The sequence below is a fragment of the Centroberyx gerrardi genome, chromosome 11, assembly GCF_048128805.1.
Source record: "Centroberyx gerrardi isolate f3 chromosome 11, fCenGer3.hap1.cur.20231027, whole genome shotgun sequence".
Lineage (NCBI taxonomy): Eukaryota > Metazoa > Chordata > Actinopteri > Beryciformes > Berycidae > Centroberyx > Centroberyx gerrardi.
This window is the reverse complement of record NC_136007.1, coordinates 9,821,278-9,834,332: the sequence shown is the minus strand read 5'-3', so window position 1 is coordinate 9,834,332 and position 13,055 is coordinate 9,821,278. Positions and strand designations below refer to the sequence as shown.

The following is a 13,055-nucleotide window of genomic DNA, read 5'->3' as shown; positions in this document are numbered from 1 at the left end:
GAATTCAACTATATTGTCTGTCTGTGAATGACAGCTACTATGGCCCTTCCTACAGAATAAACAGACAACAGGTCAGAGAGGCGGGCTTGTAACTGCTTCTCTGGTAGTCTTGGTGCAAAACAAATATTTCCCCCTCCTCACACCCCTCGACTCAATACAGCTGTGACTGTACTGAGCAGCTGCTGGGCGTGAATGCGTGTGTGAATGTAACACGGGCCATTGCTGAAAAACAGTAAGTGTGTTCAGTCTACCGTCTTTTGGATAAAAGGGCTTGAGGGAAAAAAAAAAAAAGGCCTTTGAAAAAATAAGAGCATTACATGAGAGAAAAAAAAAAAACAGGAGTGTCGTCTTACGGGCTCCACAAAGTCAAACATCTTCCTCTCTTGGACCTCCTGCACCTTGAAGACGTACTCCAGAGAAACCTCGTAGAAATGCTGGCGCACGTTGTCCACCTGGCTGTCCGCCTGGAGGAGGGAGGGAGGGAGGGAAGGAAGGAAGGAAACGGAAAGAGAAACGATGGATGGATGTTTATGCAGAAATATGTCTTAAACAAATCAGAAGAGAGAGTAAGAAACACACACAGACTCTCTTACCTCATGTAGATGCGACTCCTTCTTCTTTGCTGAAAGGCTAAGGTGCTTTTCCAGTACTGCGCAGTACTTCTCCGTCTCTTTGTCATATTTTTTCTTGGCTTCCTATAACAGAAGAAATAAACATTATAACTTTAGGTTAGGATGATGATCAGGATGATAACTTACTATTCCCAGAAAGTGAGATTAATTACATTCAACTAATTCACCTCCTGTAGGACTTTGATTTCAAGGAATATATCCGTGATCCTAATGAGCCAAGCGTTTGATCACATTTTCTTCATCTCTATGAGAGTAATATGATCCGTGACCACCATTTGCAATCATCCATAACCGCTGTCTAGCTGGAAAAATTGATTGCTTGGCGAACAGAGCAGGCCGAACTTCCTTTTCTGTGAATATCTCTCAGCCTGTACATGAGACATTCCAGTGCAGCCCATATCTCAGGGAGCCCAGTATGAAATCAGTGAATCCACCGGGGAACACAGCTGGTTATAAAACAACGGGCTGTTTCATTAGAGCTGAGGTCATTGACAGAGAGACGGACAGAATGATGGATGATGAACCAGGGACAGGTAGAGCGGGGTGTGTCTCTTTCAAGCTTACAGACAGAGAAACATACAGAGGAAGAGACGTAGACAGAGACAGGGAGCGAGACTGACAAGTGTCCAAACAGACAAGGAAAGCAGACATGAGGAGCAAAAGAAAAAGAGCGGTACTTTTTTTTCTGAATACACTACCAGTCAAACATTTGGACACACCACATTTTTCTTTATTTTTACTATTTTCCACATTTTAAAATAACAGTAAAGACTATGAAACTATGAAATAACACAAATGGAATTATGCAGTGACCAAAAAAGTGTTAACAAATCAAAACTATCTTATATTTTCGATTCTTTAAAGTAGCCGCCCTTTGCCTTGATGGAAAGGCAAAGGCTTTGGAAAGAAATTAATACATAGGCATCAACTTCACTATTTATATTTGTCTAAGAAACAAATTTCAAGAATTTAAGCATAAGCCTTTAGATCAAAATGGCTTTAAGAGAATGAAAAACATAGTACATTCAATCGGGTGTGTCCAAACTTTGACTGGTAGTGTATGTTCTATTCTGTTCTTAAGATCATTAATGTTTCATCAAATCTGATGTAATTCAAGCAGATGGGGAAACGAGAAGAGAGAGCTGAACACACACACAGAGGAAGGAAAGATCAGGGTGGGTCTCTCTTTCTCAACTGCACCATCTCCCAGAGAGACCTGTTGATATTAGTTCATTTCCTCATCCTAACACATAATACGACCGGGCTAAAGAGACTGAAGCTTCAGGAAGATACATCAATTCAAACAAAATGTGCAGTATGTGCCTTACCATGAAAAACACTCCCATTCTAACTGTGCATGTGATGTACATCTGACTGGCCGTTATGATATTGTCTTCTCATGCAGGTGCAGCAATTTAAAGTACCAGAGGTGGAAAGTAACTAAGTACATTTACTCAAGTACAGTACTTCAGTACAATGTTGAGGTACTGGCAGTATTTCCATTTTGTGAGACTTCATACTTTTACTCCACTACATTTCAGAGGGAAATATTGTACTTTTTACTCCACTACATTTATCTGACGGCTGTAGTTACTAGTTACTTTGCAGAATAAGGTTTTACATGCAAAACATACAATAAGATCATAAAATGTGTTGCATTGTTAGAGTTTAAACTCCCCTACAGTATATGGAGCAGTTAGACCTACAACATTAAAATACTTACAGGTTAATGCATCAATAATTTAACACTCTGACAGGGACCGTTCTTCAGAATCAGTACTTTTACTTTTGATACTTAAGGACATTTTACTTCTAATACTTCTATGCTTTTACTTAAGTAAAATTTGAATGCAGGACTTTTACTAGAGTATTTTTCCTTTATGGTATTGCTACTTTTACTTAAGTAAAGGATTTGAGTACTTTTTCCACCACACTGGAACCAATAAACTGTATGTGCTCACTTATAGCCAGTGAGCCTCTGGTAAACCTGACCCGTCTGTCCCAATAATAACAGGAATTTATTTTTATATTATAATTTTATTTGCAGTTTACTGATATTGGAGAAATATCTGCCATATATTTTAGCGTGATGAAAAAGCACTAATGCCCTGTCAGTTCTCTGTGATGAAGTGGGAGTAATACTCAATACAAGCCCATGACATGATGTCAACCCCTGCTCCAGTCACATGACGCAGGTCTTTCATGGCCCGGGCCAGCTTCGACAGGAAGTAGAACTCTCAGGGCGAGAGGAACGCACAACAGCTGCAGAACGCATCACAGATGATGAACGGTCCTCTAAACAACAAGGCCTCTGTGGCAAGCCTGCCTCCCTCTGAATGTTTTCAGATTCACTATGGAAATCATGTCAGAAGCGACTCCTGCCAGGACACGCTCTCCTGTGTCTCCATGGGTTTCAAGTCACCATTTTGTCTAAAAATACAGAGAAATTCCCCTGGAAGAAAGCTAGACTGTCTGATTTCCTTTAATAAAAAAAATCACGATATTATATTACGGGCGAGACAGCTAAATGCACAGCCAGTCCACATGTGATTGGTTTCTATCAGCGTATCAATCATTATCATCAAGTCTACTATAACTACTAAAACATCAAGTTAAGTAAAACTTTAGGAAATAGCTATAGAGACCTGGGCTTCTTTTACAAAAGTGCATTTAAAGTAAAAGATGGGAAATCCTACTAATTACCTATTACCTTAATTTAAGGTAATCCCATCCTTGGCCGGCAGGTGGCAGTATTCTCCCAGAATCATAACAGAGACAGGACAGGACAGCCAGAAGTGGTATTAACCGAGTGATGACTTGTTCAGAAACACAGCGAAGTAAATCCAGTGTTTTGACACAGGATCATGGCCTGACACCAGACTGACTCATCAGAATCACAATCATCAAGTCTGACTGGACAGATTCTTTTCACGGCCCTGTCATGTCGAGCGTTACTAGGAAGTCCTGCTGGAACATGAAGCCAACCACAACATCATCCCTCACTGCCTGTGTCAGCATACAGCACATGGCATGCAATTTTTTTTAAGCATTCATATTTTTTATTTGTGCATTGTTTAATTCATTAGGGAAACCTGTTCAAATGTACTTAGAATTTTCCAATAAACATTTGGAATGAGGGAAGGTAAAACTAACCAAGATTTACCAAAACACCATTATACTGTATCATCATCACGACTTCAATTACTCTGATCTGGTCCAGTCACCAACTGAAAGTGATTCATCTCAAATCACAAAGTGTAGTTATTCCAACTTAAGACTGAGGCCCAGATTCATTCAAGGTTTGTGGAGGGAAGAGCGCACACTACGTCACACTACATCACCAAAATGACCAAATCAGAATGCCATGCTATTCAGCACTTTCAACGAATTGAAAGTGTGCCAAAAATGATACATAAATCTCATTATTTTGCTCACATAATATGTATTTGTAGATGAGGCCATGCACGTCAAGATTGGGCCCAATTCACTAACACTTTACAAAACCAACGTCTCCAAATTCTTCCAGTGCTAGAAGATTTAGACTTTATGCGATGAGTGTGCCCATTCAGAACGGCTGCTATCTTTCCTGCAAGACTCATGTTCTGGTGTTTTACATACATGGGCCAGACATGATCATCAAACAGACCGGGGCGGTCCGGCACTGTGTAGTTGCTAGCAGATCGTATCAGAGAACGCTCCAATTATAAACGGCACTTAAGGTGGATTAAGTGCTATTTGCAGTTGCAATTGGTGATGAAGGAAGCCAATTACTTATGCAGTGCTCTTACCAAGAGCTCCACAACTTCATTTACACACATTTCTTAGTGAATAAAATGAAAAATCTGCACCTGAGTTTACTTCAGAGGAACTGCACCACATGGAATCCACCATGTTTTACACTATGTCTGCTGTCCATCACCCAGTCACCGTAATTCCCCTAACACTCCTCTAGTGTTAGGGGACTGCCGGCTCTGACAGCTAGCGGGCGAGGTGAAACTGTGCCAGGCGAAGATGTTGTCAGTTCTTTCAGGGCTAAACTGGGATTAGTACATCGCTCTGGTGACCTAACCACACAGATTATGCGTTCACTTCCTAATCTAGCCACCATGTTACAATCAAACAATGACCTGCTGCAGGGGGGGGGGATTAGCACCGTATACACTGATAATATGTTTAATGCTGCATGTACCAGGTGGCCCCCCGCGGCTAGTCATCTAGGTCCTATGGCTAATGATCGCACAAGGCGATCGCACAATGACCTGACATAAGGGGATTAGAAATACTGAAACATGGTGGATCCCCCAGAATGACTAATACCTATCTTATGATTTTTCATAGTAAAACTTCCTCGCTTCTCACTCATCTTAATTTGGATTATTTGCAAAGTGGTAAAACATAGAAGGGGTGTTAAAACTGTTTTAAAATACAATGACTAAAACAGAAAACCTCCTCCTGACTACCTGCAGTCCACTGTACCTTCCTGTACTTTCTGCCAAGGTACGCTAATACATTTATAAACCGACACACTGGTCATGGGGAGCCTTGGCCCATGAGACCCCCCATTGTGAACCTCTGATATATGGCACAATTATGTATTCCTCTAATCTCCTATCCAGGTCATGAAGTGGTGAAACAGGCGTTTATCCTAGATAGCCATTCATCCTTGGGGGGGAGAGCCTGACACATGCAGTAGATATTCTGTATTTCTCTAATTCTAATCTCTCCACACCAGGTCAATATGTGGCTGCACTGTACCAACAGTGGCAATCTAGACAATAAAGGTTGTGTATTTCCAGGTGATGTGTATAGATAGAAAACAACTTTTAAATGTTCTATAGGTTCATCATCTGAGGACTAAGGGGGAGTGTTGTGTCAAAAGTCATAAGCAGGGCCCAAATGTCAAGTCCTGGGGAAAATTCAGTGGCCTTTGAAAATGAAATACTGTAATTCTCCTCCATTAACGCACTGGAAGTGTAACACACACACACACATTTTCAAATGTGTCAGTAGTTAAAAGGCCCAGTGAGCACTAGAAGTGTCATTGGCGCATCAAACCACCTTGACGTATCTGAGAACTTTTTTTGGAGCGCTGTGGAAGCAAAACAGCTTTTTTTACATGAGGTTTCTGGAGCTGCAGTGACCACTGAATTGTTCCAAGGCAAAATGGATTTAAAATGTAATACAATGACTGCACAAGTCTAAATTAGTAATTATTATAAAACGGATAGTTCCAGTCCTCTGGAAATACCTGATAAATACGCATCTGTAACCCCATAACAGTTTAAATATTAACGTGCTGACCGCTGATACCAGAACTCATGTTGCTTAGCAACCATGTTGTTCAGCTACTATTCAAGAACTATATTGCCTGGTGGAACAATAACAATTACTATTATTTTACTATTATCAATTAAAAATAGAAGATTTATTGAACATTTGTGTGCTTTTGGGTGTGTTCCCACCATTTTATGCTTCCTGTTGGACCTGACAACGACTCATAGCTGTCGTAAAATCACTGTGGGTTCTTGTGGGTTATTATTTAATTGTATTAATTTACTGGTTTATTTGATAGGGACCAACTCAGGTAACACTGCTACCATATCAATACTGATATGCTGTGCGTGTGTGTAGCCAAAGGTAAATTCCAGCATCAGTCTCTTGGCTGTAAACTGTTGCCTCACCTTGGCTGCACTGATCTGCTCTTTCCTGAACCGCTCCAGAGGCATGATCAACACGTCGTTGGCATTCTCGATCTGCAGGCACACACACACACACACACAAAAATCACGGTCATTGACACATACACATTAACAGTATTTCTTAAATTATCACGATTGCTCGTATATTTTTTCCCAAAAATGTCGGGCTGAAAGCTACTCAGCAAGCATTTTACGGACAAGTTCAGCATCAACCAAATGGGCACGACATTTTCACTATGGCACAGTAAAAATTCACATTAAAACAGCTTTGGAAACTGTTTCGAACTGATATCAGAAAGATATTTAAGTCCCAGTTTCACAAAACAATACAGGCAGAAACTATGAACGACTACGAATGTGGCACTATGTTCATGTATATAAGTTTTCAGTGTTGATGCAGGCCGTTGTACCAACATATATTGTTTGCTGGGTAACGACGGGGTTAAAGTGCAGACAAACTAACCAGTGAACTCCACTCCCTCTCACCCAGTCAACAACCTACAGTATAATGTCCAGTACAGTACAGTGTGTTACGTCACTCACCATCCGCGTCCGCTCATCCTCCAGGTTCTGTAGGACTCCTGCAAACTCCTGGAGAGACTTGGCTACAGACAGACATATGGGTAGACAGGGGGGGGGAAGAGAGAGAGACATAGAGGGAGAGAGAGGCAGACAGGCAGCAGAAACAGACAGTTAGACGGATGGAGGGAGAGAGAGGAAAAACAGAAAAAAGCCAGAGAGACAGAGAGAGAGGGAGGAAAGAGAAGGGAAACTTGGCATTTGAAGTGGTGGTGATGATGGGAGACGGAGAGATAAAGACAAACAGAGAGAGAGAAAAGAGAAAGTTGGCATGAGGAAGTGGCAGTGATGAAGGTGCTTTGTTCCTGTTCTTGGACCCCATACAAACTCTACTAAACTCATGACACAGCAGAGTAATTAACTGGAAATGAAAACACAATTTAAAGGCTTGGTTTCAATGGTGTTTTCTCCGAGAGCGAGGCTTTCGCAAGCTACCGCTCGTTTCCCTGCTCTTTGGCAAGCCAGGCATGACTGCATTGTTTTGGGTCAGAGTTTCCATTTCAGTTGCCCCCGTCCTCCATCCAACACTGTATACACACACACACACACACACAAAAACACACACACACTTCGTTCAAACACACTGAACATGTATGTATATAAACACCTACGCTGACATGTACAAATCGCACACACACGCACATACACAGCAGACTCCAATCCATTCCCTAATCACACCACAGCTCTCTTTCTCTCTCTCTCTCTCTCTCTCTTTCACACATACACATACACACACACACACTGGACTCCCCCCTCCAGCACCAGACCTCAAGTTACAGGGTTTGGAACCTCGGTTAGATCCAGCTATAAAAGGGCAAAGAACCTCAGGACTATGCGAGGAATGCATTAAAAACAGTGCAACCATTTAATAAAGCTCATAAAATGTAATCAAACCTTTGGGTGAACCTAATCACATGTTCTGGATCAATCATGTAGAATAATAAAGGAATGCTACTGGCCATGCGCTGGAGTGCCAAGCAATAAGACCCAATCACTGAAAATAACAGTTTTATGTCAAATTGAACTAATTAATGCCATTTTTTACATTACCAGCGCATATCAGCGGACATTTAGAGAGTTTTCTTCCTAAATGAAATATGCAGTCAGTAAAAATCATTCTGGGGAAAACACTGAAGCTATTTTAAGACCATTGCCTATTAAACACTAACATTGGTGTGTATGGAATGATCTATATTTTTGAACAACTATCAAGCTGATATATAGCATTTTGGAATGAAACGCTTCTATCAGAAAGAAGAAATCAGTTGGATTCAATGTGAAATATCCTATAAGACAACAATGCCATGGCGCAGCCCAGTTGCGCAGCAAGCTGTTCAGGAAAGATAGGCGGGACAGTTAAACAACAGCAGTGGGTGGGTCAGGCAGATCAGAGCTGCAGCGAGCGCAGACACACAGAGCCAGGCAGCACGGAGGGTGTGGCGCTGCTGCAGGCTGCACAGCAGGGAGCCGGGAGAGCGAGAGGCAGAGCGCTGCAACGCCTCAGCCTCACAAAACTGCTCATGGAATTAGTTACTATAGTTACACTACCAGTCAAAAGTTTGGACGCACCTGATTGAATGCATCTTTTTCATTATCTTAAAGCCATTTTGATCTAAAGGCTTATGCTTAAATGCTTGAAATTTGTTTCTTAGACACATACCCTCACCGAGCACTTTATTAGGAACACCTGTACACCTGCTTACTCATGCAATTATCCATTCAGCCAATCGTGTGGCAGCAGTGCAATGCATAAGATCATGCAGATACAGGTCAGCAGCTTCAGGTAATGTTCACATCAAGCATCAGAATGGGGAAAAAATGTGATCTCAGTGACTTTGACCGTGGCATGGCTGTTGGTGCCAGACGGGCTGGTTTGAGTAGTTCTGAAACTGCTGATCTCCTGGGATTTTCACCCACAACAGTCTCTAGAGTTTACACAGAATGGTGTGAAAAAAACAAAAAACATCCAGTGAGCGGCAGTTCTGCGGACAGAAACGCCTTGTTGATGAGAGAGGTCAGAGGAGAATGGCCAGACTGGTTGGAGCTGACAGAAAGGCTTCAGTAACTCAGTTAAACCTCTTTACAACTGTGGTGAGCAGAAAAGCATCTCAGAATGCACAACACGTCCAACCTGGAGGCGGATGTCACTTTGGTAGCCGGTTGACACTGAGCTGAAAGCTGATACCTACCCAGTAGTAGTAAGGTGTTCCTAATACAGTGTTTGGTGAGTGTATAAATAGTGAAGTTGGTGCCTATGTATGAATTTCTTTCCAGAGCCTTTGCCTTTCCATCAAGGCAAAGGGCGGCTACTGTAAAAAATCTAAAATATAAGATAGTTTTGATTTGTTTAACACTTTTTTGGTCACTGCATAAGTCCATTTGTTTTATTTCATAGTTTTGATGTCTTTACTATTACTCTAAAATGTGAAAAATAGTAAAAATAAAGAAAAATGCGTGTGTCGAAACATTTGACTGGTAGTGTACATGCACATATTCCCTCATTTAATGTATGGATTAGGCTTGGGTCAGTGTGAGATTTTTAATACCGGTTTGATATGTGCTCAAGAACCAGTAACACAGATCTTAGCCAAGGTTTTGTAAGAGGGGAGAGTAGTTAACAATCAGCAACCGTAAACAAAAATAAAGTAAGCCAAGCTGGCTAAGTAAAACAAAATTACGACCAGGCTCAAAACAAGGGTGAAACAGTGAGCGTTAAATGTGAAACAGGTTGCTTAGCGGATAAAAGTAGGAATACTTTTATTTTGCCGCATGTAACCGTAGGGACGGTATGCAGAAAATTACACCGCAGGCTGGCCAGTACACCTTGTGCCATCTGTACAGCAGAACTCCTCCTCACGCCACTGGGATACATGAAACCTGGCGCAGGCTTACGATTTATCAGGTTGCATACTTGTAGAGTTCTTTCACTGGCAGATTTTACCGCTGCTGATGGAGGACTAGGCTGCTTGTGTGATTGGCCGCACATCTCATATGACAAATGATGGTATTGTGCAGAAAATAAAACCGGGTAAAGCTTAAGCGCAATTTGACACCGATGGTACCTGAAACTGGCCCAAGCCTAGTATGCATGCAATATTTTAGGTGAAGCCCGTACACATCATATCCCCATTAGACTATCCGCAATAAGTTCTTATCCTGGTTATGAAAAAGATTAGATTACATGAACCTTTAATGATTAAGACAAATAGTGAGCGCTGCAGATAATAAAGCATAAGATTATAACAACCAAATGTATTGAAAATGACAAAGCAAATGAATAAATAGGGATAAAGATATTGCATCTTCACTAACCGATTTACAAGTTGAAAGAGAACGGCAAGTGTGCATTGTTAGCTATTCACACTGTCAGTGCACAGATGGGGGAAACTTGGCTACCTGGGTTTTGCCAATATTAGCGGAGATTCTGAGGCACATACTTGCATGCAAACATAGTTAGTGGGTAGAATCAAGTATGAAGAAAGAGAGTAGCCTATATGTAGTTGCAGCTATTGCATACAGTAAGCCACATTTTTAATTTCATTCCTGCTGCACTACTGCTAGACTGTAAATGAAATGACTGAAAACATGCAATGCTGCTCTTCTTTCAGGCACCAGAAGCAATGAATGTTCTGGCAGTTAAGACACATGAGTTTGATATAATTTTCACAATTTTCCAGTAGAGTCCTACTGATTCTACTGGTTCCACTAATGAAGAATAGATCCAGGATAGAAGCATGATTTGGGTCCTCTGCCATCGATACCTCTATATTAGCTTTGCAAATCAAGCTAGTCTGTCGGAGATTAATGCTGATATGACTGTTTCTCTTTGAGTGGTTGTAATTCGCAGAACCTCAGTCTATTTAAGGATACAGCAGATTTCCTTCTGCTGGTGCAGTGGGTGTATTGGGTTTCATATCGGCGAGCTCACCTATGCATATCTCATCATCCGTCTCCGCATCCCCAATACACTGGAACTTAAACTCGTTCAGAGATTCAGCAAACTTCCTCTTGGCCGTGGAAAGATCTGAGAGAGGAGAGAGAGAGCGAGAGAGAGAGAGAGGAAAACAGGCGGTTAGGTTTTCTCATCTTTTATTTTGGCAGGGAAGACATTTCAAGGGTATGGCAGCAAGCTTTTGGTAAAAGTGATATTTCACTTTGGTAGAAGATTTTCATTTTTTAGTGCACATTCCACAAAGTATCAACCACCGAAATTGGCTGCTCTGGGGATCCAGACTCAGCATCGCATTCCTGGCCTAAAAACTGTACATGTAACACATCCAAGTAATAAAAATATAATTCCGTTTCTTGGCACACATTTTTCTTTAAATTATTTTGCCTATATATGCAGTTACTGAGAATGCAAGCTGGTGGGAAAAGCCCAAATGCGGATACTAAAGGTGGATCAAACTTGTGTGGAGGTGTGTGTGCTAAAAAGTGAAGAAAGTTCCACCCAACTTAAATCACATTAGCCAAGTGAGGCAGTGAAAAGCCTCGGACAGACGGATGGATGCATTTCAAGTAATACATGAGGCAGTGAGGGCTGCTGGGAGACGGCAGACGCTCGCAGGGAGGTTAGCTTCCCCTCCGTTTACACTCAAAGCGAGGGTCACCTTCGCTACAACATTTCCTGTTGCTGGGCTGGATGAGGTCAGCAGCCACACACAGACAAGACAGACATGAAGAGAGGGGAGAGACATGGAGAGAGAGAGTGAGAGAGAGAGAGAGAGAGAGTGAGCAAGAGAGAGATTTCTAATAACTTCCACACAGACTGATTTTGAAGAACTAAATCCACAGCAGCCCAGATCCTCCACTTTGCAGGTACTGACACACACACACACACACACACACACACACACACACAGATGCAAGGAGGGAAAGGGATTCCATGTAAAAATGTTGATCTTTTAAATTGATGCTTTGTCGGTATTGTTTGTTTCTTTACTTTCATTCCAATAAAGCACATTGAACTGAACTGAATTGAAGGAGAGAGAGAGAAAGAGAGCGAGAGAGAGAGAGAGAGAGAGAAAGAGAGAAAGAGAGAGAGACTAATAATAGGAATAGCAGTACTATGTGGTCAATCCCAGGGAAACCCTACTTTTCTAGAAAGATGGGGTGAGAAGCTGTATAAGCAGGCGTGTGTTAGAGTGACATTTCGTAAACTACGGACCGGGGCTCAAAACGACATGCAGAGAAAGAGACAGAAAAAAGAAAGAAAGAGAGAAAGAGGAGCACAGAAAACGGAGAGGAGAGATGGAGAACTAGACGGAAAGACAGATGGGAGTCAGGGAAAGGACAGTGAGGGGAGAAAGAGAGAAAGAAGACAGACGGAGCGTAATTGGCCGTGTTCGTGTAAATACCACAGGTCCTCCATGCAGATCTGTGTGTGTGGAAAGATCTGCTGCTGCTTGCCAGTCAGAGAAATGAAACACAGGCCCAGCAGCCCTGCATCTACTGCCAGAAACACACACATGCTGGCACACACACACACACACACACACATTCACACACACCACTTTCTCTCTATGGGCTGAGTCAGAAACAGCACCGTAGGATGACAGTGAGCAGTGAGTCACAGTGGCTCTGTAGCGTCAAAACAACCAAAGTATGACCAAACTGAGACCGCACTCCGACCTTGGAGGATAAACTGCGGCTTTACATCGCCGGTGTCCAGCGAAAAAAAAACATAAAATAAAATACTTTGCTTCTTCCAGTAGTCACCTAATGGCCTGTGTTGTTGACAGTCACGGTTTGGTCTGGTCCTGAGGTTATGACACATTAGAATAAAATGAAAAACTAAAGCAAAGTTGGAGAGTCAAGAATTTTTAGTTGGCGACAAACGATATGGAGGACGGACTGCGTTGAAATGGGCAATGGACCTGGAATATCAAGATTTAAAATTCACGATTCAACTTTATTGTCCACTGGATTAAAAATGGAAATTTGGCTTCGTCTTCGAGCAGCTCAGTTAAAAAAACAAAACAAAAAAAACACACTTCACCTTCAGTGGTTGTATGAAACTGACTTTAGGTTATGAGACTGAAAGCAAACTTTCTGCATATTGAAAATAAGTGTCATATCATTATGAAACTGTTGCCCCATTCACTGGTTTTGTTTGTTAAAACCTTTACTCAACCTCTATCAGCAA

At 41.8% G+C, this 13,055-nt stretch overlaps 1 protein-coding gene across 2 annotated transcripts in view; it reads right to left on the bottom strand.

The window, feature by feature from the left end:
- LOC139917384 (rho GTPase-activating protein 26-like) overlaps window positions 1-13,055 on the bottom strand; it is a 112,166-nt gene that overhangs the window by 52,583 nt on the left and 46,528 nt on the right. For both annotated transcript variants that reach the window (XM_078286590.1, XM_078286591.1), the window contains 5 exons: window positions 10,839-10,934; window positions 6,875-6,936; window positions 6,314-6,385; window positions 594-695; window positions 354-464 (listed from right to left, as the gene is read on the bottom strand). In XM_078286590.1, coding sequence (XP_078142716.1) covers window positions 354-464; window positions 594-695; window positions 6,314-6,385; window positions 6,875-6,936; window positions 10,839-10,934 — 443 coding nt within the window. The remainder of the gene's footprint in view (window positions 1-353; window positions 465-593; window positions 696-6,313; window positions 6,386-6,874; window positions 6,937-10,838; window positions 10,935-13,055) is intronic.